Source organism: Bubalus bubalis, chromosome 12 (assembly GCF_019923935.1).
Source record: "Bubalus bubalis isolate 160015118507 breed Murrah chromosome 12, NDDB_SH_1, whole genome shotgun sequence".
Classification (NCBI taxonomy): Eukaryota; Metazoa; Chordata; class Mammalia; order Artiodactyla; family Bovidae; genus Bubalus; species Bubalus bubalis.
This window is the reverse complement of record NC_059168.1, coordinates 105,963,956-105,991,769: the sequence shown is the minus strand read 5'-3', so window position 1 is coordinate 105,991,769 and position 27,814 is coordinate 105,963,956. Positions and strand designations below refer to the sequence as shown.

The window sequence follows — 27,814 nt, the reverse complement described above, 5'->3', positions numbered from 1 at the left end:
TCCCACCCAGAACACGCAAATCCACAAGGACAGAAAGGGGAGCAGGGTGCCAGGGACTGTGGGGAGGGAGCAGGGACCGGCAGCTAATGGGCACAGAGTTTCTCTTCAGGGTGACAGAAATGTTCTGGAATTAGTCGTGATAGCTGCAAAAGGCAGGGGAAAGTACTAAACAGCACACTTTACAAACGTGCAGTGGGTGGTGCACGAATAACACCCTAAGTTCAACAAGTCGTGCTTCTGGACTGATTATGGCATTTGGCAAAACCTATCAGCATAGAGACATTTTCAAAGATGGGAACAGAAAACTGATCTTTGCTCAAGTTCAGCATCAGCAGATGAGCATTTCCAACAGATCCTGATGACAAGGGACCAACTCCAAACCCAAGCAAGTAAAACATCCATCCAAAACAGTCACTGTTCTGGGTGGTACACCTGTATCACCAGGAAGGCAGAAAAGAGCAGTCAATCACCAATATCGTATTTTGACTTTTGTCAATAAAAAATTTCGAAATTATCTTTGATTTTGCTTCATGGTGCCCAAAGCCTAAAATATTTACTATCCAATCTTTCCAACCTCTGAAAGGAATCGTGTCTGGAGCTGACCTCAGCCCTGTCTGTGCCTGTTTTAATGACTGGCACCACCCTCCAGTCTGGAGCTCAAGCGGAAGCCAGCGTCCAGCTCAGGCCTGGGGCCCAGGAACCATCCTCAGCCGCCTCAGCGCCCATGGAATCAGCTCTCACAGGGAAGGGCCTCCCCGTCTCCCCAGGACTGCCACCCCCACCGCCGCGGCCACTCCACAAGCCCCTCTGCACACAGCGGCCGGGAGACCTTCCCAGCACGCACACCTGACCACGCCACCCCCTCCCGAAGCTCGCCACCGCCCTTGGGACAAGGACAAGAATCCCTCTGGGCTTCTGATCGTGGACCAGCCACCTCGACTGCCCGTGCACCGTGCTGGGCTGTGCCAGGATGAGGAAGAAACTTCCACAGGGCATTTACACAAGTGTCTAACACCATACACACTCGTAACTGCCCAGCTGCTCCCAATTCATCCCTCTATTCCCACACAACGTCTTGCTGGATTCTCAAAACCAGAGGGCAGAGCACCCTGTCCCCCGGTGGGGGCTGACGCCAGGGTCAGCAGGACTCCCTCCCCACCCGCAGCAGCTCTCTGAGCTCCACCGCGGCACAGATCCGGTTTCATCCTGGTGACTCAGCTTCTCTGTGTGTTCCAGGACCAGGGTGGAGGGTGATTCTTCCCGCTGGCATCTCCAAAGTACCCTCTGCAATTTCTTCTTGACCTTGGGACGCCCTGAACAGCACCTTCCCACATGGGCAGAAGAGGCTCCAGCATCCGCAGTCACGTGAGGGAGCCCCGAACATCCAGGGCGGGTGGCAGCACCTGCCGCGCGCAGGCAGCACTCCAGCCGCGCCTCGCTCGGCACCGATCGCACCCCCGGGGCCACGCCCACTCTGGGCGTCCATCACCCCCGCGGCCGCCCCTAACCCGGCTGCCCCGGCTTCCGCACCACTCAGCCCCGCCCTGGCTTCCCGGCCCCGCAGCCGCCTCCGCAGCAGGCCGGCCTCTCTCCTGGACTCTGTGGACCACCGTCCCCTGCCCGACCTTCCCCTCTCAAAGTCCACCAGGCACCTGGCCCTCCCATCTCAAGAAAGGACAACTGTGCTCCCGTGGGTGCTCGCTTCCTCCACGCCTCCCTTCTTGCTCTTCTTTCAGACGCACAGTCGGGCCTATTCTTAGCACCTCAGCTGTTCCCACCCTCGCCTGAGCCCCACCGCTCACCAGCCGCCTCCAGCGTCTCCCGGCTGCACCGCGCCCCCCACCCCGGCCCGCCCCAGGGCCCCCGTACTCCACCGGTCTCTGTGCCCCAAGGCCCCTCCAGAGAACATCCTGCTGCCGAAGGCCTTCAGGACGGTGAACATGAGCCCCGTCCGGAGCTCAAATCGGCCGCTACAGGGAAGGGCCCGCTGCCCAAAAGTGCTAAGCTCCTCACGTGCCGTCCACACTGGAGCGAACAGATGGTAGCACCGCCTGCAAAGTGTTCACCGCCTGGATGTGGCAAAGAGCACGAAGCAAGAGCAGGCCAGCAGCGCTCCAGGGCAGAACGCACAAACCCACGGGAGCAGTTCGTTTGCTGACTCCCTCAACACGTTGGCAAACACTTCACAGTCGTTCCTGAATGTCAGGATCTAGAAGTTCTGATCTTGATCTTAAAATCCACGCCAAGAAGTTCTACCTCCACTGGAGCACCCAAGAGTCTGCGCTCACTGATTGGTTGCCCGTAAGTTAGCACAAACCAGGACAAGGCCGCCCTTAGAGCATCAAGGCCGCCAGCAGAGCTTCTGCCCCGTGAGGCCCACGGTGTGCTCACACACCGGACGGGCAGTGTTCCACGGCCTCAGAGTCCATCCTAAGACATGAGGCAGGTAGGCAGACCTGGTCCACAATGCCCAGCCTGCCTTCGTGCGACCTCCCTTCTGCTGACCAGTCCCTGAAGCCTTGGGGCAGACGGAAGGGCCCCTGCCTTCCCTTGGGCAGTGGGAGAGGTCAGGCATGTTCTCCCCTCACCCCGCCGTCCTGCTGAGTCCCCGGCTCCAGAGCACAGGGACCTCATGAGACCCTCAGAAGCCCAGCCTCGACCACACTTCAGGGACAGGGAGCCTCCCCACCGGGGGCTGGACGCAGTCCTGGTTTAGCCCTGAAGGCTCTCAGACCCCTGGCTCTCTTCCCGGCAAACACGGATTCTTTCAGGTCCTGTCCTAACAACACCTCCCAGCAAAGTCCTTGCTCACCGCGGAGTCCAGCACCCCCGGACAGAGGGCACACGTGACCCCTGCCCCCTGACCCTCTGAAACACCCACCGTGCCGCTCCACCCTCGGGTGCCGGCACCCTCGGGGAGCGCCACACCAAGCCAGGGCTCTGAACCAGGAGGGGAGGCCGCCCTAAACCTCAGTTCAACACGAGTGATGACAGAGAAAACCTAAAGAAACAGACACACACCTAGAGGGGAGGTCGGACCCGAGACGGGGAGGTGGTCCCCACGGGACAGGAGAGCGGAGGGCCACGGGGTGGACCGCACCCTCACACGGGGGGCTCTGCCCAGGCCGCCGCAAGGGCCCTGGGTACTGCCGTCCCGCCTCCCCACAAAGCCAAGGCCAAGCTCAGGCCGGAGGCACCGTGACTGCAGTCACAGCCGCGTCCACCGCCAGCTGGCCCCTCGAGCGGAGACTCAGGCCAGCGTCTCACGGTGGGTGCTCCGCAGAAGCTTCTCCGCCCCAGAAAGGAGGGAGACAAGGAGCCGAGAGCCACCCATTTCCTCCACACAGATGTTACAGGGCAAAAGTACACGATCTGAAACAAGAGAACCAGAAACATAACAGATATGGATAAAGGAGAAGCCTGTGTCTGACGGCACCAAGTACCGGGAGCGCTCTGCATGAGGCCCAGACAGCTCACGGCTGGCGGCCAAGACAGAGCCAGACACGAGGAGACAGACACGGAGCAGCAAGGTCGGGTGCTGCCGCGCATGCAGGCCCTCGCCCCGCGTGCAGCGGCACACGCGCATACGCGGCACGGACTGTGCCCCCTCCGTCCCACACAGCTAGGACAGCGTGTGAGTAGGAAGCCTGGATTTAACTGCTTCTCCGACCTTCAAAGAGGTCTCACCATTTACTGACCTTTGACCAAACTCCACAGCATCTGGCAAGCAACACAGACAAGACTCCTCTGTGAAGTGGAGAAGGTGGGACAGTGGCCCCATCTGATGGAGGAGCCGCTGGGACGGAGTGGAAAACCCCACGGAGCTCCTCAGTAGAGGCTGAATTTCTAATGCACACTAGAAAAGCAATGCTAGACAGTGCCAAAACGTGTGCCCTGCTCCGGCCCAACTAAAACCTTTTGTAAAGGTCAAAGTGCATTCGCGTGACCAAGTAGAGCCTTGCAGGCCCGACGGCAGGCCCCACCTGGTCACAGAAGACTCACGTCCAGAAAACTGCAACTCCACTGCTGCTGGCATCTGCGATGCAGCCGCCCCACCGCGCCCTGGGCCCACCGAGCAGACGGCCCCTGCAAAAATGCCCACATCCCACGGCCTCGCCACAGCCCCACCCCCTCCTACGGGCCCCTAAGGCCAGGGTGCTTCTCCCACAGCCGTCTCTTCTCCAGAACAGCCCTCAACCCAAGCACGGGGCCCTGCACGCTGCAGGAGAGCAAGCACTGTGTGTGGAGAGGAGCCCAGAGGAGGGCGTGTGAGCGTCCACACACCTGCTCTGAGCCAAGTACCTGGCACGTGCAGTCACCACAAACCCCAAGGAGGGGGCTGTCCCACGTGGCGGGGAGCGGACGGCAGGGGCTGTGCCGAGCGCCAGCGGTCAGCGTGCCGCTGGGGTGGCCACCGGCCGCCTGGCAAACAGCCCACCATCCCCACACGACACGGGGTCTCACTTCTGGGCGAACACCCACAACAGCATGCAGGTCGGGCCGTGCGGTGCCCATCCACCGTCCCTGCCTCTGCCCACTACATTGTGGGGACACACCTTCAACCCTGAAGAAGTGAGGCAGGAAGGAGTTACTATGGGAGAGTCTTCGAGAGCCGCACAGCTGTGCTTCTCCTCATTTCTGCCAAAGCGACCCTGGACTACAAGGAGCACAGGGCAGTCTTTCCAGTAAATGATGCTGTTCCCGTGCACAGCCACACAGGGGGTAAGGGGTCCTGACCCCTACACCGCACACGTTACACACCCAAAAACAATTCCACCAAGTGCAAACTAAACCCCAAAGAAGCAGAAGAAGTAACAAAGGTTAGAGTGTAAATTTAAAAACAGAGACTAGCAAAACCGACTGGGTTCCCTGGCGGTCCACTGGTCGGAACCCCGAGCTTTCCGTGTTAGGGACACGGCTTCGGTCCCTGGCCGGAGAGCTAGGATCCCACATGCTGCAAGCAACCGCCCACCTCCCCCCAGACAAAACGAGAGAAGAAAATCAGAGACTGTCATCAAAACCAAAAGCTGATTCTTTGAAGCGATAACAAAACTGACATAAATTACGCTAACCTGACTGAGGGGGAATAAAAAGACTGAAAGAAGATAAAGACTAAACAGATGGAAAGACACCCCGCGTTCCTGGACGATTAGACTAAGTATCACCACAACGGTAAGACTCCCTAACGTGAACCACAAGACCAAGACAGTCCCTACAAACATCACGCAAGGCTTTCTGCATCTGTGGACAGTTCAGTTCAGTTCAGTTGCTCAGTCGTGTCCCACTCTTTACGACCCCATGAATCGCAGCACGCCAGGCCTCCCTGTCCATCACCAACTCCCGGAGTTCACTCAGACTCACGTCCATCGAGTCCGTGATGCCATCCAGCCATCTCATCCTCTGGCGTCCCCTTCTCCTCCTGCCCCCAATCCCTCCCAGCATCAGAGTCTTTTCCAATGAGTCAACTCTTCGCATGAGGTGGCCAAAGTACTGGAGTTTCAGCTTTAGATGAAACTGGAAGTCACATTCCTTCCAAAGAGTACCCAGGGCTGATCTCCTTTAGAATGGACTGGTTAGATCTCCTTGCAGTCCAAGGGACTCTCAAGAGTCTTCTCCAACACCACAGTTCAAAAGCATCAATTCTTCGGCCCTCAGCTTTCTTCCCAGTCCAACTCTCACATCCATACATGACCACTGGAAAAACCATAGCCTTGACTAGACGGATCTTTGTGGGCAAAGTAATGTCTCTGGTTTTGAATATGCTATTTAGGTTGGTCATAACTTTCCTTCCAAGGAGTAAGCGTCTTTAAATTTCATGGCTGCAATCACCATCTGCAGTTGATTTTGGAGCCCCCAAAAATAAAGTCTGACACTGTTTCCACTGTTTCCCCATCTTTAAAACTGCCATGGAATTGCAAGGGACCCAGAGGAGTAAAAACAAGGCTGGTGGACCCACACTTCCAAGGTACAGTCTTCAAGACGGTGTAGTACTGACAAATAAACCAACGTACAACAACTCAGAGTCCAGAAGTGAGTCCCAACGTCTGTGGTCCATCAATTTATGGCAAAGGTGTCCAAACAACCCTGAGGGGAGGATTTCAGCCAATGGTTCTAGGATAATTGCATCTCACTAGCAAAGAATAAGGTTGGACACGCTACCTCACACCATACACAAAATATAAGTCAAAATGGATCCCAGACCAAAATATAAGAGTTAAAACTGTAATATAGAACTCAGAGGAAAACACAGTGCTAACTTCTTAACAATGGATCTGGCAACGGACTCTTAGATATGACACTAAAAAGAGAAACAACATAGGAAGAAAACAGACCAAGTGATCTTTGTCAAAATCAAAAACATTTGCGCTTCAAAGAACCCTATCAAGGGACTTCCCTGGTGATCCAGTATTAGGAGTCCGCCTGCCAATGCAGAACACATGGGTTTGGTCCCTGGTCCTCGAAGATTCCATATGCCAAGGGGAACTAAACCGCGGAGTCACACTACTGCGCGCACGTGCCCACCGCCTGTGCTCCGCAACAGCAGAAGCCCCTGTGATGGCGAGCCCTCGCGCCGCAGAGCAGCCCCGCTCACGACACCAGGGAGAGCCCGTGAGCTGCAGCAAAGCCCAGCGCAGCCCAAAGCACACACTTCAAAAAGAACACTAACAAGAACCTGAAAACATGCCTACGAGATGGAGGGAAATGTTTCGTAATCATTTATCAATAAGGGATTTGTATCCATATTCTTCAACATATAGAAAATGTTTACCACTCATCACAGAAACAATCTAATTGAAACGGGCAAAGGATTTCTGCAGACATTTCTGTAAGGAAGATAACACAAACGGGGAAACTCAAACCAGCAGCCGCGTGAGACACCCCACCAAATCCAAGAGAGCGGCCGTGACCAGTTAACAACAAGTGTCTGCGAGCACGTGGAGCAGCAGCGCGTCTCACACTCCGCTGACAGGAATGGCCGACGCGAGAGCTGCCTGGTAACACAGGCGAGCGGTTCCCAACCGGAGCGACCCTGCGCCCAGCAAGTCCACCCCCTGAGAGACCCCCGCGAGGAGGAGCACATGCAGCACGCACACTCGCCATGGCTGCCGCGGCGCTGGGCGCCAAGCCAGAGCGGGAGCAACGGATCAACGCGGGAGCACAGCTCAGTACAGCCCTGCTGTGGAATGCCATTCACCACATGAAGGAATAAACTACGCCCCCAGCAGAAAAAAACTTACATAGGCACGTTCCAAAAGTGTCTAAACATAATTAAAAGCATACGGGGACTAGGACCACGCTGGTGGTACAGTGGCTAAGAAACTGCCTGCCAAATGAGGGGACGCGGGTTCAATCGCTGGTCCAGGAAGGTTCCACGTGCTGAGGGGAAACGAAGCCTGTGCACCGCGCCATTGAAGCCGGCACACCCCAGAGCCCGTGCTTCTCAACAGAGAGGCTACGCAACCAGCCGCCGTCACCACAGCCAGAGAGAGCGCCCACACACAGCAACAAAGACCCAGCACAACCGGAAATAAAACAAATGAATATTTTTTTTTAAAAAGCATACTAATGCTTCACATCAACAGTCATCAGGGAAATGCAAATTAAACCACAACTGGACACACTGCACACCTACCAGAATGGCAAAAAGACAACCACCACCAAGTGTCCACAGGGCCGGCCGCTGCGCTTCCGCACACCTGTCCTTGGGTGCGTCCATGACTCGACACCCCCACTCCCGGCCACACCCCACAGAAACGTGCACCAGTGCTCACCAAAAGATGTCCACACCACCTCAGCTCAAGACCCCAGACTGCAGACAGCTCAAAGGAGAAGGCCCATGACTGAAGACACGGGAATACTACAGAGTGATGGGGAAGCAGGCGACCCCAGGCCTCCACAGGCAGACGAAGCCTAGAAGGCAGACACGAGCACACCCTGCACAGCGCCCTTCACGTCAAGCTCGGAATCAGGAAAAACAAGCAGGATGTCAGGAGTCGGGGCAACGGTGACCTCTGGGCAAAGACAGGGCAGCCTGCCAGGGGCCAAGGGGGCTTCTACGGTTCTGGTAATGTCCCGCTTGATCAAGGTCTAGGGACATGCATGACATTAGACACATAAAGTGTGCGTGTTTCTGTACGTATGTCATACATTAATACCATCTCCAAAAAAAGTCTTCACGCTTTGGTTAAATGTCTTATTGCCACTGAATCTGATACAGATAGCGACAGACAGTAGGGAATCGTGACGACAGATGTGAGCAGACCATTTCCACGAGAAGGGAAACGGAAGGGCAGGCTGAGCCAGAGGTGGGGGAACTCCTGAGCATTCAGTGGGCCACACGACAACGGGCATTCTGTTTCACTGTGGTATTCCAGGAGTTCACGAAGCACAAGCCAACAGAAAGGATGAGGAAGCGACCACGGCTCTAGGTCCGAACGCCAGCCTTGGAGTCTGACAGGCAGAGAGGACCTGTGCTCCAAGGAGAGAAATCACTCAGCAGCCTGCTTGGCAGACAACTGTCAAATTACAGCACAGAGAACTCTCTGGTCCTTCTTAGGCAAGCACTTACCAAGAGGCTCCAGGGTGTCAGTCCAAACAGTGTCAAGAACCTACACCTCCTTGCCCATATGAGCGTACTTGACAGTCACTGAACAGCCTTCCCCTGTACAGCCTGCCATTCTGTAACCTAATGACCTAACGACTCTCAGTAATGAACATCAATGACTGCTATCACCACCAAGCAAGAGCTACTATGTCTGATAGAAACCTTAACACCAGTAGTAACGTATTTTTGCTTAATTTTTTAAAAAAACAAACCTGCAGGACTTCCGTGGTGGTCCAGCGGCTAAGACTCTACACTCTTAATACACGGGGCTGGTTCGATCCCTGCTCAGGGAACTAAATCCCACATGCCACACCATGGCCAGAGAAACAAAGGAAAGAGAAACACAAATAATTTGTAATAAATGTTATTTAACCTAACATACCCAAAGTAAGTACTTCAACATGCAGACAATGAGCTTAAAGCATTCATGTGATGCTCCCCTCTCCCCTGCACCGAGCTTTGGGAATCCAGCACGCACTCCACCTGCAGCGGGCTCCCGGCACAGCCCCCGTCTCACCCTCTGAGGAGCTGCCCGTGGTAAGCGGCTGTCACTCGGGAAGGCTGCAGCTGCAGACCCCAGGCGTCGGTGGCGGGGAGCAGAGCACAAAGGGGCGTGGTGCGCAGCGTCTCAAGGGAGGGGCCAGCAAGAGTAACTGTGGGGAACTTTGGGACAGATAGACCAATGTCTCCAAAACTCAACTGCAAGAGAAAAACAGCGACATGGAAATCAATGTACTGAGAATTAACAGATGCCTATCAAGGGCAAAGAAGAGACGATATTTTGTTCCTAACTTGAAATAAGAAATCTGAACAGTGACTGAATATTTACTGACTGAAAGAAATACTTACTCTAACTGAAATATTTACATATGAAATATATCTAAGAACCGCTTAAAAATACTTAAGGATGGACTCGGGGGTGCTCATGAGGAGACAACGGCTGACTCGGGGGACAGGAACATGGGGTGTGTCTGACCACCATGTCTACATCTGAGTAGGTCGGAAGAAGGTCCACAATAGAAGTTCTAACGTATCTACGTGTGCATATGTCTGCATACACAGTAATTACAATGCTGGTAGCCTGCCAAGAGAAGAACCGAGTGCCTGGGGGACAAGAGAGGGGGATGCCTCACTCCATACTTCTAGAATCTGAACCATGAAACTAACTCATCTACTCAAAACAAACTCAAACACATGTGCCTGGACTCCACCCACCACGGGGCCAAGCGTGCTCACTGGTCCCCTGCTCCCCTCCAGCTTTCACCCAGCCACCCTTCACACAGCAGCCAGGGTGGTCTTTTTAACATGTGAATTCCTAAAACAATGCCCGCTGATGTCTACAGCACTCAGGAGACCACCAACATGTCACCAGTGACAAGGCCCTCAGTGACCCAGCCCCCGCCTGCCTGGCTTCAGCTCGTGCCGCTCGCCCCTCCTGACCACCCGTGTACAAAGGCTACAGATCCACCCAGCTCATAACCAAGGAAGCTGGGACGCCTATAAAGCAAACACCATCTGGCCACTGAAAACGTTAAAAGACACAAGCCCACGAGATGACCTGTGGAAGAAAAGTGCACACGGCACACGCTCCCTGATGACCTGTGGAAGAAACGTGCACACGGCACACGCTCCCTGATGACCTGTGGAAGAAACATGAACACGGCACACGCTCCCTGCTTACCACCGGTGGAGGCACAGGCTTGCACACTCGGGTCAGAAACACGTAGACGGCAAGGATCTGGCATTCTCGTGTCTCTAGGGTCAACTTTTCTCGCAGCTGCTGTTGCTGCTGAGTCGCCCAGTCATGTCAGACTCTCTGCGACCCCAGGGACTGCAGCACGCCAGGCCTCCCTGTCCCTCACCATCTCCTGAAGTTTGCCCAAGTTCATGTCCATTGCATCAGTGGTGTCATCCAGCCGTCTCATCCTCTGACACCCTCTTTTCCTTCTGCCCTCAGTCTTTCCCAGCATCGGGGACTTTTCCAATGGGACGGCCGTTTGCATCAGATGACCAAAATACTGGAGCTTCAGCTTCAGCATCAGTCCTTTCAACGAGCATTCAGGGTTGATTTCCCTTAAGACTGACTGGTTTGATCTCCTTGCTGTCCAAGGAACTTGCAGGAGTCTTCTCCAGCACCGCAGTTCAAAGCCATCAATTCTTTGGCATGCTGCCTTCTCTACAGTCCAGCCCTCACAACCGTGCATGACCGCAGGGAAGGCCACAGCCTTAACTATACCGACCTTTGTCGGCAGAGCAATGTCTCTGCTTTTCAACTCCCTGTCTAGGTTTGTCAAAGCTTTCCTGAAGCTTTCAAGAAGCAGTCGTCTTCTGATTTCACGACTGCAGTCACCGTCCGCAATGATTCTGAGCACAAGACGAGGGAATCTGTCACTGCTTCCACCTTCTCCCCTTCTATTTGCCATGAAGCAATGGGGCCAGATGCCATGATCTTAGTGTTTTTAATGCTTACTTTTAAGCCGGCTTTTTCACTCTCCTCCTTCACCCTCATCAAGAGGTTCTTTAGTTCCTCTTCGCTTTGTGCCATTACAGTGGTATTTTTCTAACTTTGCTAAAATGCCTAATTTTTTTTCCTTCTGAAAGGTACAACTGAACTTTGCCCTTCCATTTCAGGTCTTACCTCCTTAGGACCCTCAGCGGACTCATCTTCCTCAAGGAGCTTTTCCCAACACGAGTCCGCCTGCAGCGAGCGGCATGGCAGCCGGGCCTCCTCTTGTTTACTCTCAGCTGATTCCATCTCATTTCCTGCTTGGTATTTGCTCTATTATACTGTTAAATTTTGTGAAATCAGATGCCAACCTCATAAGCTTGCATATCCTCTCACACAGTATCTAGACCAGCACCTCCCGGCTCCACACTGCCTGCAGACCCCTCGGAAACGGCACTTTAAACACACCCTGATCAGAACTTACAAAGCTGTTAAACGTGGGATGCAGAAAGCAGTCCAGAGACCGTTCCAAAGTAAAATACCAACTGACAGTTATGTTAGTGGCAAAGTGACTCACACAGGAAGCGCCACCTTCGAAGAGTCAAAAGAACCACTTCAATTTTTTTTCTTTCAAATCCAAAACCGCTGAAGAGTTTTCTCTGTTTTAATAAAGGAAAATACCAGAAGTTAAGTAAAGTGGGACAGCAAGTGAGCAGCTCTGGAGTGATGCCCTCTGCAGCACACCTGCGGAGCCTGACCAGCCGGGCCCCACTCGCCACTCCCTGTGTGGTCTGCTGGGAGCAAGGCCAACTGGACCCAGACCACCCGCTCGCCAAGACAGCCGCATCCATCACACGTGCAAAGTCCAATGAATGGCAGAGAACATAAAGTTCCTGAAGAGGAGAGCCCAAAATATGGTTCCCATAAGCTAAATCATTCTAAAAGACGAACTCAATTAAAATGTGGTCAAATATACAAACCAGTTAGCAGAGGCAGGAAGCGGGGCTCTGGCCCTGGTGCAGCACTGACCACGGGCGGGGCCTCCAGCAGCCAGCTGCCCACAGGTGTCCTCCTGGGCCTCAGGGCTGGGGTGCAAGTGCTGCCCTTCCCACCTCTGTGACGATCCAGAACCACAACCTGCACAGGAAGATCTGAGACGGGCGGCCCTTTCCACAGGATAGCTGTTAATACGGGTGAAACTTCACAAGATTTACTGTAAATATTTCTGATTGCTGGATGCAAAACAGACTCTCCACTCCTTCTCTTATCAAAGATCAATCCAAGACAAGAACAGGAAAGAGAAACATGCACCCCACCTAGGAAACACTTGGAACCACTACACAAAACACGGCTAGGAAGACGGGGGCGAAAGGAACCTGAATCACTCCACAGGGCAGAGGAAGGGGAGACCAAGTGCGGGGCCGCTGCTGAGGAGCAGGCTGACCGGCAGAGCTGTGCAAAAGGCCTGAGAAGGGATGTGGCGCAAAGCTCCAAGCACGGGCCCAGCCCCTCCGCACACTCAGACAAGCACTTCTGCACAGCTACGGGCACCAGAAGGCACCACGCTCGGGGTGAGCGGCACACGGAGAGGCAGCGGTGGACGCCTCAGGGAAAGCAAGGGGTCAGGCTCCCTGCCCCTTAATCCGGCTCCAACATCCATCCAACCAGGCAGACCAAAGGCTCCCCTCTAAGGAAACTAAACCAGCAGACAGCAACATTTGGAGAAGAGCCAACAAAAAACATTAGTCATCACCCTGCAGTGAAAGCAACACGGAAAGAAGCCCCCCGCTACACTCAGTTTTCCATTTTTAGTATTTTATTCATAAGGACGAATAAACAGCCAAGGAGCACCAGACACTGGGAGAAGGGTTTCCAGCATGAAAGAAAGAAACCAAAACATGTAAGAGCGAAGAGGGATGCATGGCAAACAGAAAACGTGCAGGAAACAAAATTTTTTTTAGTTTTCAAAATTTTAACTGTACTTTTAAAAACTGAAATTAAGATGTTGTATACATAAAACAAGAACAGGAGGCATTTAAAAAGGAACAAAAAACAGTAAAGAACACGATAATATTAAAGAAGTTAAAATTTTTTAACAAATTGGAAAATTGTCAAAAATACTCTCAAAAAGAACAAAAAGATCAAGATATGATGAAAAGATTTTAAAAATTAGAATATTAAGTACAGGAAATCCAACATTCAAAGAAACTGGAAAAAGAGAGCTGGTAGAGAACTATCTCAAACACATAACACAAAAACTCCTGTAAATTCAAGGACCTCGGTCCCCAGATCCCAGGCCTGCTGAGTGCTCTGCAGGGTGAATGAAAATACACTACAACAAAGGCATTTCAGGAAAGTGAGGAAAATCAAGGACGCAAGGATCCTAAAAGTTTGATGTGCGAATATGCTTACGAACGATTAATAATCAGGCTGGCGAGTTCCCTGGCAGTCCAGCAGTTAGGACTCCATGCTCTCACTGTGGAGGACTTGGGTTCAATTCCTGGTTGGGGAACTAAAATCCCACAAGCCATACAGAGCAGCCAAAAAAAAGAATCAAACTACAGAGTTCTCAGTAGCAACAACAAAGACTATACGATACTGAGATGCCAAGCCCAGCCAAACTGATTCTTTAAGTGTGGCGGCAGAATGAAAACATTTTCACACAGGTGAGTCCCAAAGTCTTGGTCCCAGCAACTCCTGCAGACTGCTCACCGCCCCAAACAAGTGAGGGAGTGCCAGAGGCAAGGAGGCGGGCAGAGCCCCAGGGAGGCCGCGTGCAGGCCTGGAAACAAGGCTCTGGGCTGGAGCACTGTGGCAAGGGCTGCTGAGCCGACAAGGCTGAGGGGTAAAAAATTAAATTAAGGAGCACTTAACAGAATGAAAGGTGCGGGAACATTATTCTGAGATTCAAAGGGAATCAGGCAAATGAAAAATAAAGCGATTATTAATTCCAGGGAAATAAAAATGTCTGTATAAGGAAAGAAATCGAATTGTGTGTGGTCCACCGTCCAGCTCAGCAGGGCACAGTAACGACCTGAACAGACTGATGAAGATCCTGACACGGATTTAACCACACTGTGCATTACCTAAACCAGAGAGAGTACAAGAAAACTGAAACCTTAGTGGGAGCCAGCAGATAACCCCTAAAATTGGTAAATAAAGATAAGACAACACAAGCGTATTGCTTAGTAACACAAAGTGAAAGTGAAAGGCGCTCAGTCCTGGCGACTCTGCGAACCAGAACTCTCCAGGCCAGGGAGTGGGTGGCCATTTCCTTCTCCACGGGATCTTCCCAACCCAGGGATCGAACCCAAGCCTCCCACATTGCAGGCAGACTCTTTACCAGCTGAGCCACCAGGGAAGCCCCATAAGGTAAATGCGCACAGAGTCAAGGGGCTGCCACCTCTGGAGAGGACACAGCTTCTTCGCCACCTTCAGGCACTGCCTGACTCTCAACCATGCACATGTGCGTGTCTCTTAAGAAACACAAAAGGAGAGACACACAGGAGCCACCCTGCGAGAAATGCAGGGAACTTTCCTGGGAAGGCACTCCTGCTGAAAGGTAGCATCTTGCTGGGTCAAAAGCCTGAGGTGACCCTGAACACACACTACACCGAAGGAGCCCCCACTCAGTAATCCACAAAACGGAAGACAGATTCCAAAAGCGCATTTCAAAATCCACAAAACAGGGGGCCTCTCTTCAGTGTGAAAAAGTGGTGACCTTTCTCTAGGTTGAGGAAAGAATAAAAAGTAAATATGCAGCCAGATAAATTTCAATGTCCACCTTCCAGTTTAATCGTTTGGCCATTAGAGAACCCTGACATAGTAACCATTTCCCTGATTTAGTGGCCACACTTGACCCCAAGCCTAGCCACTGTCCAGGAGCCCCTCCCCGCCCTAACGTGCACCTCCATTATAAACACTGAGGACCGCCCACCAAAGCCCAGAGCTTTCATCAGCTTAAAGTGACCACCACAGATACAGCTCAAGGGGCTCTGCAGCCAGACCACTGGATCCATCTTCTGCACAAGTTCTGTAACCTGGGGCCTCACTGTGCCTGTTCCCTACTGTGCAAAAGGGGATGTAATTCTACCCACCTCAAAAACGGCTGTCAGACTTTAATGAAGGAATTCAGGCAGCTGAGGCAGGGTTGGACGCAGGTAAGGGCTTAGGAAACACAGCCTTGTCACTGCCACTGGCTCGGGCAAGCCCTCTAGTCAAGGCTGCCTGTGGAATCAGTGACGTCTGGGGCAACGTGTTCATCAATTATTAATTAAAAACCTACTATGTGCCAGACACCAAACAACTGCTATGCTAACTGGACAACTGGCTGGGCCGAGTCACCCAATCGCTCCCAAATCTCGTTTCCCATGTCAGTTAAACAGGAAATGGCAGAACCTGCTGCACAGAGCAGAGAAAGCTGGAGAGAACTCACCCAAGCGCCTGCAGTGTCCGGGGCCCAGAAGACACTCAATAAGCGGTATCCTGATCACTGCTCCTCTTCTCTCCTACAAGTGACTGGCGGTTATCTAATTCACCTGTTCCGTTTTGCGCAGCCTAATACACTCCTTGAGTGTTGCAGGTGCTAACAAATACTCTTCACGTTGAATTCAAGAACTTTCTTGCACGTTCTCAGTTTACTTACATCCATACCCCCCAAAAATGCGAGAGAGAAATAAAGAAACGTTAAAAGACTGTGCATTACCCGGATAAAAGTACAGGTCCTACACACCACATTACTGTAACAGGGTCTTATCACACACCTTGGCTTCCTGATCTTTAGAAGTCCGCGGGTTATTACTACACAGAAAACCTGGAGTAATTCCACAGAAAAACTGCTAGGTCATCACTTTCTTCCAAACTGGTCCCTCGTGTCAGCCCGGATAGCGCCGTTCCTGCCTTTCCCCAAGGCACACCGCCTCCCGCCGGCTTCTCCCTTCTGCGGGAAGCTACTGGCCCATCTCACAAGAGTTTGCTTTCTCTGCTGCCACGAGCCAGGGAAAACTATTCTCGAGAGCGAGCAAAGGGGAGGCCAGAAACATTAACAAAGGGAGGGCAACTTTTTACAGCCAAAGCCCGCGTGAGCGGTTTGCCTGGAAATAAACCGAAGTCGTGCGACCGTACTCCTGACAGCCACGGAGCCGGCAGCTTTGTCCGGGGAGAAGGGCGCCGGCCCGGCCAACTTTTCCTTCAAGACCCAGCCATCCTCTCCGGAACAAAGTGAAAGGTCAGCGGGCGCACGAGCGGCGCCGGGAGCGCACGGCTTCGCGTCGCCCGCGCCGCCAACTTGGCGGGCTCGCCCCACTTTCCCTTTTGTCCTCCGCCCCTCCCGCGGAGCACCCGGTCGCGGCCCGAGGCCCGGGGTCGCGGCGCGCCGGGCGGCGGCCCTCCCCGCGCCCCCGCCCCGCCCGCGCGCGGCCCTCGCCGCCCGCCCGCCCGCACAAAGCACGCCCCGCGCAGCGCGGCCCGGACGCCCGGCCGCCTCGGCCCGGCCTCGGCCTGAGGCGCGGCGGCGGCGGCGGCGGGGAGGCGCCCGCCCGCGCGCCCCGCGCCCGCCCGCGCCCCTGCCCGCGCGCCCGCCGCGCCCGGCCCGCCGGCCCGCGCCGCCCCCACCGCGCCCGCGCCGCCCGCGCCCGCCGCCGGCCCGCTCCTCACCTCGGCATCGGCGGCGGCCATGGCCCGGGCCCGCAGCGTGGCCCCGCCCCTCCCGCGCGCCATCGCCCCGCCCGCTCCTCGCGGCCCGGGGCGGGGCGGGGCCGGCCGCCCGCGTCTGCGCCTGCGCGCGCCCCCGCGCCTGCGCACTGCGGCCCGAGAGCGGCGTCCGCAGCGCGGGCCTGTGCGGGCCGGAACCGGGTGGACGGCGGCCGCGGGGGCGGGGCCGCGTGGAGCCGGCTTCCGGGGTCGGCACGGCTCCGGACGCCGGCCCGTCGCGGTCCTCCCGCCCGCGCGGTCCCCTTTGGCTCTGCGTAGGCGCTCTGGCGGACCGGCCGGTGTGCGGAAGGACCCCTGACCTCTCACCCCGGACACACATCGGTTCCGTCGGCCTTCGTAGAAGGCGGACCCCGGCTTGCGTCCTAGGGCGGTGCCCGCGCAGGGGGTTGTGCACGGGTGGGAGGGGTGCCCCAGTTGCGGCTGCGTCCGGTTAGGGAGAAGCGCCCGGCTGCGGGCCGAGGGTGCTCCGGTGGTGGGGCGCGCCTGTCCTGACTGAGAAGGCGGCCCTGAGGGGGAGAGGTGAAGCCCCCCTGGGGAGGGCTGCCCCCGTTGGCGGTGCTGCCTTGGGGGAGGCGTCTCAGTTAGTGTGAATGCCCTTGCGCCGGGGTGCTCGGCCGGGGGCATTTCCGGACTGTGGGGATAGATGCTCTGATTCAGGAGGATGCCCCGTATACGGCTGCGCTTTGGCTGGGGACAGTGTACTGTTGGGGAAGAGTGGGCAGTGCCCCATTGCGGGGGGATTGGCTCTTTGGAGGGCGCTCTGGTTAAGGAAAATGCCTGGCTTGTACAAGGGAAGTGGGGTGCTCCAGTTTGGAGGTGGCCCCGGTTGGGCAGCCTCTCGGATCACCCCAGCCTTCCTGCAGGCCACCCAGGGTGAGACCTTTCCTGCGCACCCAAGCACCCTTTACTGGACAGCACCACACAAACTGGCCTGGGCCACCCACTCCGCATGGCTCCACCCGTTTCTTCCATCCCTTGGGAGTTGAGAGAAGACTCATAAACTGAAATTGCGGTTCTCTGGCCGGTCTTCACGGCAGGAGCTGAGGAGGTCCCAAGTCAGAAGCTAATCTCTGGGCCTTGGGGCTGTGAGTGTTCAATCTCGTAGAAATGTGGCATTGAGAGGGCCCACAGCTGCAGAGGAGGCAGTGGACGACCCTAAGTACCAAGGAAGCCTTCCCCAGGTTTAGGGGGTGGGGAGCAACCTAAGTCAACTTCTGACAGGCCGGGAACCCCAAGCTCTATCTGGAGCCTCAGGAGAGGCAGCTCAGGAGTTGTCCTCTGGCCTGCACAGCCAAGCTAGCCTTCACCTACACCTGTCTCTCTGGTGCCCTCTCCGTCTCCACTCCTGCCTTGGGCCCTAGTCTGCCCGTTCTCTGAAACACTTTTTTCTCAGGTATCTGTGGCTCACTTCTTGACAATCCTTAGGTCTTAAACACCACCTCTTCAGGGAAGTGTATCCTTGCACCTACTTAAGAATACTACTGCACCCCAAAACTTCCTTATTTTACTCCATAGCATTCCATTGCCATATTGTCTGTCTTCCCCACTAGAATTCAAGTCCAAAAGGTCAGAGATTTTTGTTTTGTGTGCCCTAGTACCTAGAACAATGTTTGGCAGGCAGGAGACAAATATTTGTTGAAAGAATAAAAGAGTTAAGATGTGGAAGAAAGTATTTTACTAGGCAAATATTGACCATAAATGAATGTGTCAGAAGTAGGCAATGCTCCCATTTTGCACAGTCAGCCCAACCCACCCTATGTGGTATTATCCCTGCTCACTGGTGACGCATTACGTGCTGTCCCTGTGACTATCAGGTCAGTCCTGAGAGGTGGACGTCATTTTTATCCACGGTCTTGTCAGTGAGCAAAATAAAAGGGGGTGGGGGGTGCCTTCCAGGTTAAGACTGTCAAGAAGCAGAGATGGGATTTGAAACGCAGTCTCGACTCTGAGGCTACAGCTTCTAGTAGCTGTTTCACAGGTCATCCTGCTTGAAGATGCTTTGTGCTTTTCTCCAGTATTCATTTTCTCCTTGTCCCACAAATAGTAAAGTCAAGTTTTAGGGTACATAGCTGCCTGCACATTTCCAGGTAGGATGGCCAATGGCATTTGCAGAAGTGATACTACTGTCCCCCAGAAAGTGGGAGGTGCAAGCCTGGTAACCTAGGTGATAGAACTGCCAGCCGTCTCACCCTCGACTTGAGAATGACAGCTATGCCATCTCCGGACTATTAAACGTGCAAGAAATAAGCTTCTGTAAAGTTGCGGGGCGGGGGGGGGGGGGGGGGGGGGGGGTGGCGGCACTCGACTTGTCGCCTTGTAGTCCCATGAGCTTATCATAAAGTTAACTGACACACCTAGCCAAAGTGACTCCTTCACCATATGGCAGAGCTAGAATTTGAACCTGAAGTCGTAACACCACCTCCAGGGTCTCCCAAAGCACACCAGGATCCTGGCCCTGCAGGACTTTTACGGGCACTCTGGAACTCTGCAAAATGCCCCTTTGGGAAACCCTGCCTTTTTATTTGTTCCTGGGTTCCTTGCGTCCTAGACAACAGTCCTTTGCAGACCTCGGGAGCGGGCTTGTGTGTTCACACACGGATGGGAGTCGAGAAGCTGAACCCCTCCGAACTAAGACTTGGCTGCGGTGCCAACAGGGACAGAGTTTGAGGGCAAGGGACTTGGGGAAGCCTCACCCTGACTGGATTTCCTAAACTGCATTGCCTGGAGCGATTGGTGCTAACAAAATGGAACAGGGGTGGCCTTCTCGCCTTATCACAAGGCCACTTTAACGCTGAGGCTCCAGATATGCAAACTGCCTCCGAAGTCAAATCCTGAAGCAGAACCGGGAGGCCAAACGCCAGCCCCAGCCCTTGTTCATCGGCACTGCTGCTTAGCCCGAAGCGACCAACAGCCATCGTCCGGACCAAGACGCCCGGAATACTATAAGGGACCCAGAGAGGAAAGGAGGGGCACGGAGGGCGAGGGCGGGGCCAAGGAGGGGCGTGTCCAGGGGGAAGGGGTGTGGTGATGAGGGGCGTGCCCAGCGAGGGGCGGGCGTCGTGATGGGGGGAGGTGTCCAGTGTGAAGGGCTGGGCACACCCCCAGGTCCGGGGGCGCCAACTCTTCATGACCCTGTAGACTAGCCCACTAGGCCCTTCTATCCATGGGAATCGCCAGGCAAGAATACTGGAGTGCGTTGCCATGCCCTGCTCTAGGGGATCTTCCCAGCCGAGGGGTCAAACCCGTGGCCTCTTGCATCTCCTGCATCAGGTGGTTCTTTACCACTAGAGCCACCTGGGAAGCCCAATACCCCCTACTGGCGGGGAACACAGACCCCGCAGAGGAGGGCCCCAACAGGCCACTGTGCCCAGCGCTACAAATGAAGCACTTTATTTACACCGCATCTCTCTAGGCCCCAACCCCCTGGGAGAGGCCGACTGCTGGGGAGCTGAGGAGGCTGGCCGGGGCAGAGGCTGGTCCGGAGGTAGAGGCCACAGGAAGAGCGGGCAGCAGCGGGTCCTGAGTGGGCCGGGCCAGGCCAGGAGTGAAGGCACGAGGTCCTGGGAGCCCAGTCCCAGGGCAGAGGGCCGCCCATCGAGAGGAGGTGGCATGGGGTCAGCTCCCCGGGGTCAAGCCAGGGTCCACACCACCACAGCTCTGCTCATAGGACGGCGGGGCCTCTGCAGGGAGACAGCCAGGTCTGCACAGGGCCCGGGGCACTCCCTCCCCACCAGGCCCCAGGCCCCCACTCACCATAGGGGTAGCCCCACGAGCTGTACTCTGGGGGGAGGATCAGGGTGCTGGAGGTGGGTACCGGACCTCCAGAACCCTCTGCAAAGTAGGGCACGGTGGCACCTGTGGAGATGCACAAGGGAGGTGGCAGAGGGTGCGGGGCAGGGCTGCCATCCTGAGGACGGGGTTCTGGGGCACCATGGGGCACAGAGCCAAGGGCTGCATGCAGCTGCTGCTGCTGGGAGTGGCTCTTGGTGGAGAGAGAGACAGGATCCGAGAAGAAGTGAGGGCCGCTGGCCACAGCCTCCGCCTCCTCCTGGGGCGGCGCTGAGGGCACCACCAGGCCGGGGCCTGGCCGGGGGCTCAGTGGGACGTGGTTCACAGCGATGTTGCCGATGAAGACTGGGAGCGTCACGACAGCTTCCGGTTGTTTCAGGGAGACCTAGGGAGGTTGTGCATGTGAGGAGCCAGGCCGCGGCCCCTCCTCCCACCCCACCCCTGACCCCTACCACCTGCAGATAGTAGTCCACGTGGATGAGGCTACAGCCCGGCAGGGCAGACTGAGGCAGGGCGGGCACCAGAACCTGCTCCTGCCACTGAGCCCGCCGCCAGGCCTTGACGCCGGCTCCCTCCACCTCGGCGATGGTCCGCACGTCGTAAATCCAGCGCTTGGCCTTGTAGGACACTTTCTGGGGAAGGGCCAGCCTGTGAGCCTGGGCAGGCCAGCCACCCGCCCCTCCTCTGCCCCATGGGGACGGGGCCCAGCAGCCATAGGGACGCTGACCTGCAGCAGACTGGCCACCACCGGGCTGGTGTCCTTGCCTGACTGGTTCTCAATGTCTGCCTGCAGCCTCAGCACCTGCCCTACCACGTAGCCTCGGAGGTCGGTGCTGGCCGTGAGGACCACGCTGCCCGTCTTCACCAGCTTGTAGGAGAACTTCTTGGTGGTGGAGGCCACATTGGGTTGCTTGGGAGGAGGGCAGGGAAGGGGTTTGGCGGGTGTGAGCAGACAGGATCCCTGGGGTCAGCTCAGAACTGAGGCTGCTGCTTCCACAGGCCACCTCACCTGTGCTGGGGACAGGGCATCGGACAAGGGTGGGAGCCACCCAGGAGGCCACTGCCCCAGCCTCACCTCGATGTCTGGGATGCTGTTCAGGTTCAGGGGGCTCAAGATGTAGAAGACGCGGCTGCACTGGTGATCCTTGGAAAAACGTGGTGTGTCGATGGTGGCCCGTACCTGGTGTACAATCTTCCCAAAAGGGCCCTCGAAGGACGTGGGAGCCGTGGCTGGACAGAGAGCAGGGACTGAGGTCCCACTGTCCCCCACCTCCCACCCACCCTCGCCAACTGCCACCGCCGGGCCGGGCCGGGCTCTCACCAGGAAGCAGGAACTGGAAGGGGAAGCTGTGCTCTCCAGCAGGCAGGCTCCCTGAGGACACGAGAGAGGTGGGGAGAGGGGACAAGGCGCCATCACAGGGCCCAGAGCCAAAGCAGGCCCTGCAGCCGACAAGCTCCCCCTGCACCCATCCAAACCTGGGAGGGACCGGCCCCTTCAGCCCCAAGCGCCCAGCAGGCAGTGCCCTGTTCCTGCCACAGAGAGAAACCCTGGGAGGGGGCGGGCCAGCCACGGGGAGGCCAGAGGCAGGTGGGAAAGCAGGGGGACAGACAGACCCATCTCAGTGGGAGGAGGGGAGGGGTGGGTTCCAGACTCACCCTTGTCGGCCAGAGACAGGGCACTGTTGAAGTAGCTCTCCTCCACCACCCAGGCCGAGTCGTTGGCCTTGTTGGAGACCCTGCAGGACCCCGTGCAGGTCACGCGGATGGCTGCAAGGTGGGGCCCGTGTGAGTCGCAGGCAGGTGCTGGCCTTGGCCCCTCCCTAGCCCCAGCACAGGCATTCAGGCAAGACTAACGGGACCCAGGATCACCCAACTAGGCTCTGGGAAGGCCAGCGCACGGCCGGCTGCCCTCCAGAGGACACTGCCTGCCTCTCCCACATCCCGAGGTGCTCCCACCGAGCCAGGGTGCTGAGGCACAGGGCTCCACCCATCCCGCAGTCCAGAACAGGAAGGCCCCAACGGTCACCCTGTTGACCCCTGGGCAAACCCCAGCCCCTTGACCCCGCACCAGACCCTAGAAAACCCCTTCCCTACAGGGGAAGCTTAGGAAACCTTTGGTGAACAGAGGTGGGTGGGGCAGCTGACCTTCACCCCCACCTTCCGGCTGCCTCACCGGCATGTCAGTGAGGCTGGGACGCACCCCTCCAGGCACCAGGAAGCTACCTATTAGCCCTTATGCAGCAGGAATGTGGTCAGACCCGCCTGAGAAAATAGACCAGCAGTCTGGCAGCCAGAGGGTGGGGACACCTTGGCCCCTGGGCCAGAACTGCCCAGGAGCGCTGATTTCTGCATGGAGGTGGCTGGGCCTTCCCCCTGCTCCCAGGGGAAGCCCGCAGACAGGCAGCAGGTCACTGCCGCTGTCCAGGCCACACTCAGGAACTCGAACTGCCCAGTCCAGAGCCCACTGTTGCAGTCAGAAGGCTGTGGCTGGACCGGCCCCAGCCAAGGCTGGTCACCGGAGGGGACACCACAGCTGGAGGCCCGCAGGCCAGGGGGTGGGGATTCGGTGACAGGTAGCCCTGTGGCTCCTCCTTTCCTTCCTCTCCCTGCAAGCTGAGTCAAGACCAAAGATTTAGCCTGTCTGCCAGCCGCCCTTCCTCCCCTGAACTGAGGGATTAGTGAAGGAAGGCGACTCAGAATCTGATACCTTCCTGACAGAGCCACCAGGCAGAAGGCGGCGTCTCGAGTGCCTGGGCTGGGGGAGGCAGCGGCGCCAGCTCTGTCCCCGGCTCCCCAAGGCGGGCCCCACCTTGCTGACAGGGGACAGGCCTCCTGCGGGTCACCCACAGTGTGCTGGGCTGCCTTCCACGAACCCCTGGCTCCCCCTCCGCCCTGTCGGCACTTCCAGTGACTGGCCTCAGCCTCCATGCCAGCCCAGCGTCACCACCAGGACCTCAGCCCTAATTTCTCATCTCTGCTCCACCGGCCATCCCCTCCAAGGGCCAGACCTGGCACTGTTCCCACTGGAAGTCCAAACACAAGCAGCACACCTACAGCCCAGCACAGCCCAGGAGACACGGCAAGGAACAGACAGAAAAGCGGACGCCAGACTGGAAGGCTGACTGGAAGACACCCCAGTGGAGTCCAGACACTGCCCTGCTTGAAACTCCCCGTGGAGAGGGCGTGCCCCGCCCCCCCCCCCCCCCCAGCCCCTGCAAATCAGGCTGCCCTGGGAACACTGGGAACAACAGAATATACTGGAAGACGTGCAGTGGTCCCTAGGCTGGCCTGGTGCCGGCTGGGCCTGTCAAGTGACCCCAGTGGATGGCCACGGAGCTGAAGAACCACCCAAAGACTTCTGCCCAAAATCTTGACTCACAACAGCACGCGTTAAAATGGTTGCTTTAAACCATTTAGGTTAGGGGTGATTTGTTACTTAGGGGTGACTGTCGCATAGCAGCAGATAAAAGAAGAGCTGTCTCACCTCACCAGAATTCAAGGAATCTCAGATGACTTACCATTTTAACCCATCAGGTTGGCAAATGTTGTTTGACGTGTTACAAGCAGGTATTAATAGAAAGACCCTTGCTTATGGCAGTCAGACTGTCGGCTGACACAGGGTCCTGGAGACAAAGCCAACAGATCTGTGCGAATTTTACACACAGGTGCCAGGGGTCCAGCAGTTCCCCTTAGAATCCCACCCTGTTTACTCAGGAGCCTCCAGCAACACTCCTCATAACGGCAAACCATCTAGGCACAGCCTCCAGGTCCAACAGCAGAGCGGATAGACCAGGCATGCGCTCAGCCAGAACCCAGCTCCAGAATTAAGGTGAACAAGCCACAGTGGCACCTGGCCCCAGAAAAACAGACCGACCCTTGATTATCCCAGGCAGGCCTGAACTGTTTAACCTTCCCCATGATCGTGCCACGGCCTCCTCTGCAAACAGGTTGAGCCCCCTTCGGGGACCCTGCCTGCAGGAACCATCACCAGCCTGGAGTCAGACGGCCCACCCCTACGCGTGCTCTCCTCCTCAGGGGAGCAGTGGAGACGTAGGGAGATCCTCAGGTCTCCTCAGTCCTCCAAGGAGGACCGTTACGTGGATCCTGTGCCAGAGTGACCTCTGGAACTTCTTGAGCCAGCATGCTCACCTGCCAGCAGCCCTCCTCCCAGGCACGACCTGCAGTCTGACCATGACGATCTCTATGTCCCTGCCTCCGCCAGCTCCCACAGACCTGGGGTGGCCCAGCCTCCGCCGCATCCTCTCACCGCAGCTCTGGCCGGAGAGCCACTTCCCTCTGTCCTGTTTCCAAATCTATAACACCAGAGGAATGACGACGCCCACCCCCCAGTGTTCCTGGGACTCGAGGACTCGTGGGTTGGTCCTTGGGAAGTGGGAAAGACCTCTGGCCCAGGGTGAGCCCAATGAGTCGCCAGAGCCAGGGGCTGGCTGCTGCTGTCGTCCAGGCATCACCCTCCCTTGTCGACAGCAGAGCACAGGCCAGCCCTGCCTGACCCCCGGCCTGACCCTCTGACTGGGCTGGACCCAGGCTCCAGGAAAGCACCTCCTTCCCCAGCTGTCTTCCACATCAGCTCCCAGGGCTGACTGCAGATCATCACTGACTCTCCTCAGTCAAGTGCTTAGAGGCCTGCTGCCTCCCAGCCTCCATGTCCTGCTGGGGGCCTCCCTGTTGCATCACTGGCTGGTTACAGGAGCTCAGTTCAGTTCAGTCTCTCAGTCGTGTCCGACTCTTTGTGACCCAAGGGACTGCAGCAGGCCAGGCTTCCCTGTCCATCACCAACTCCCGAAGTTTACTCAAACTCATGTCCATTGAGTCTGTGATGCCATCCAACCATCTCATCTTCTGTCGTCCCCTTCTCCTCCTGCCTTCAATCTTTCCCAGCATCAGGGTCTTTTCCAATGAGTCAGCTCTTTGCATCAGGTGGCCAAAGTACTGGAGTTTCAGCTTCAACATCAGTCCTTCCAATGAATATTCACAACTGATTTCCTTTAGGATGATTCCCTTTAGGATGGAAATCCTAAGGATCCTGCTCCTATGGATGCAGGAGCTCAACAAGTATCTTTTGAGTGAAAGTTTAAAAAAAACCATGGGGGGCTTCCCTGGTGGCTCATTTGCTGAAGAACTCACCTGCAAATGCAGGAGATAAGGATTCGATGCCTGATCCAGGAAGATCCCACATGCCTCAGAGCAACTAAGCCTGAGCACTGCAACTACCGAGCCTATGCTCTAGAGGCCAAGAGCTGCAATTACTGAACCCCGTGCTCCCTAGAGCCTGTGCTCTTCAACGAGAAGCCGCCGCAGTGAGAAGCCCGAGCGCTGCAGCTAGAGAGCAGCCCCTGCTCGCCGCAAGTAGAGCAAAGCCCATGCAGCAATGAAGACCCAGCACAGCCATAGGCAAATACAAAAAATTAAAATTAAAAAAAAAAAAAAACCACACAGTCTTTCCTCTCTCACCCCTAGGCCAGGCCAGAGGGCATCCCCTCTACCCCTGGGGGGCAGCCTGAATAAAACCCTCTCTGGCCCGAGGACCCGCGCTCCTCTGGGAGCACCCTTACAGTCAGGACCATCAGCAGAGTCTCCTTCAGCCTGCTGTGACCCAGCGGTCCATTTACCCACATCCCACCCACCATGTGGAGGCTGGAAGGCTCTGCCCAACCCAGGTTAGTCATGAACAGCTCAGGCCACTCCTCCACTGTAGACACCCTGGACCCCAGCTACAGGGGACGACAGGTCAGCAGGCCAGGTGGAGAGCTCCGCGTGGGATCTCATAGGGTCTGTCCGTCCTCTGGTCTGCCTCTCCTTTCTGTGCCCCGCCGGCTGCACTCACCTCTCACCACCAGCTTATGCCCCAGAGAAAAGATGCGCCAGCTGCGGAGCCCCTGCCAACCACACCTACCCAAGCAACCCAACCCCAAACTCCAAGTGTGGAGACATTAAAGAGGCCACGGGTTATGGGGAGGGGGGTCCCACCTGTCCAGGATGAGGCAGTGGCTGCCCAGAAAGGAGGACAGCGGCTCTCTGTCCTCAGGGGGCACCCCATGTGCTGGATGGTCAGCCCCAGGGGTGAGCCTGGAGGTCCAGAAGGAAGCCCCTGTAGCTATGGTTCTGGCCAATCAGCCAGAGGTAGAGAAGCGCCCCAGGACGGACACACCGCACAGCCTCACACTCAGCGCCAGGCTCAGGAAGAGGCCCAGCCGCCGGCTGCGTCCCCGTCCACCACCCGGGTGTGAGGTCCCCCACAGGGCCCCGTCCACACCTCAGGCAGCAGACCAGGCCGGCGCCATCAGGGAGCCCTAGTAAGGGCCGCCGCAGCAACCGGATCCCGGGTCTCAAAGTCCCAGCTGTCTGCGCCAGCAGAGAGACCGGATCGGAGGGCTCAGGTTCGGGTCCCAGATGCTCCCTGGGCCGGGGGCCTGCGGCGCGCGGGGATTAGCAAGACCCTCTCAGCCTTCAGGGCCTGGCTGGGTGCGGGTAGGGCCCCGCGGCCCGGCCGGGGACCCGCACACTCGGGGGGCTGCCTGAGTGTCTGGGGGAGAAAGGGAGCGCGGGCTGGGCTCGAGGGGAGGGCCCAGCAGGTGCGGGGCGCAGTGGATCGGAGACCCGACAGGGAAGGTCAGGTCGGAGGCGTCGCGGGTCCAGGTCAGAGCGGCCTTCGGCAAACCAGATGGGCTCGAAGCCCCGGCCCCGAGTCTGGCCGCCCCTTGGCGGAAGGACAGGAAGGGCAGATGCGGAAGGACTGGGCCACCCTGGCTTCCCTGCTCCGCCCCGCCTGGCGCCGGCCTCCCACCCCGCGGCCCGCCGCCCGCCTGCCGGCCCGGCAGCCCTCCCCGCGGTCGGACGGGAGCCCCCGGCCTCAGAGGTCCCTGGCCCCGAGCCCGCTCGGCCTCTCCGGGGCGCCGCCCGCTCGCCGCAGGTGCGGCCCTCCCCGGACCCCGCGCCCACCTCGGAAGGGCAGCGGCGCCGCCAGGCGCACGCGCACGGCCCCCACCAGCGGTTCCCCCGGGCTGTAGACGACGCGGCCGTGGTTCAGGAGGACCTCGAAGAGCTGCACCCGCCCCATGCCGCGGCCCTGCCGGGCGGCCGCACTGAGCCTCCTTCACCCCCGCCCCGCCGGCGCCGTGGCCGCCGCGCTCCCAGCCCCGCCCTCCCGCCAGACACGCCCCCACCAGCCACACCCCCGGCACGCCCCGTTCGCCCAGGCCACGCCCAATCATCGCCACGCCACGCCCCCTTCAACGTTC

At 57.1% G+C, this 27,814-nt stretch overlaps 2 protein-coding genes across 13 annotated transcripts in view; both read right to left on the bottom strand.

Annotated features, from left to right (window-relative positions):
- The window catches only part of EHMT1 (euchromatic histone lysine methyltransferase 1), a 111,465-nt gene extending 94,677 nt beyond the window's left edge, over positions 1 to 16,788 (bottom strand). For 7 of the 10 annotated variants that reach the window (XM_025262083.2, XM_044926590.1, XM_025262089.2 and 4 more), the window contains exon 1: positions 16,707 to 16,788. In XM_025262083.2, the coding sequence (XP_025117868.1) occupies positions 16,707 to 16,769 (63 nt within the window). In that variant the 5' untranslated portion in view covers positions 16,770 to 16,788. Of the gene's footprint in view, positions 1 to 3,698; positions 3,797 to 15,486; positions 16,330 to 16,706 lie in introns of those variants that run through there. The other 3 variants (XM_044926592.1, XM_025262087.2, XM_044926591.1) reach the window with 3 other exon arrangements.
- Positions 16,789 to 20,137: 3,349 nt separating this feature from the next.
- Positions 20,138 to 27,706, bottom strand: ARRDC1 (arrestin domain containing 1). Of its 3 annotated transcripts, none has more exons than XM_025262090.2 (8): positions 27,516 to 27,706; positions 22,209 to 22,319; positions 21,874 to 21,924; positions 21,628 to 21,800; positions 21,280 to 21,462; positions 21,008 to 21,184; positions 20,517 to 20,937; positions 20,138 to 20,443 (listed from the first exon to the last, which is right to left on the bottom strand). In XM_025262090.2, the coding sequence occupies exons 1-8, from the start codon at positions 27,631 to 27,633 to the stop codon at positions 20,379 to 20,381; spliced, it is 1,299 nt and encodes a 432-aa protein (XP_025117875.1). In that variant the 5' UTR covers positions 27,634 to 27,706; the 3' UTR covers positions 20,138 to 20,378. The 3 variants fall into 3 exon arrangements, with proteins under 3 accessions (XP_025117875.1, XP_025117876.1, XP_025117877.1); XM_025262091.2 differs by having other exon boundaries at positions 21,628 to 21,782; positions 27,516 to 27,705; XM_025262092.2 differs by lacking the exon at positions 27,516 to 27,706 and adding an exon at positions 26,544 to 26,628.
- Between the last annotated feature and the right edge of the window lie 108 nt (positions 27,707 to 27,814).

Excerpts from the sequence above, each read along its gene's own strand:
- ARRDC1 (XM_025262090.2), bottom strand. The coding sequence starts at position 27,633 with ATGGGGCGGGTGCAGCTCTTCGAGGTCCTCCTGAACCACGGCCGCGTC. Across the intron at positions 21,925-22,208 it reads CCTGTCTCTGGCCGACAAGG|GGAGCCTGCCTGCTGGAGAG; the intron begins GTGAGTCTGGAA and ends TCGTGTCCTCAG. Across the intron at positions 21,185-21,279 it reads TGGTGGCCAGTCTGCTGCAG|AAAGTGTCCTACAAGGCCAA; the intron begins GTCAGCGTCCCT and ends GCCCTTCCCCAG.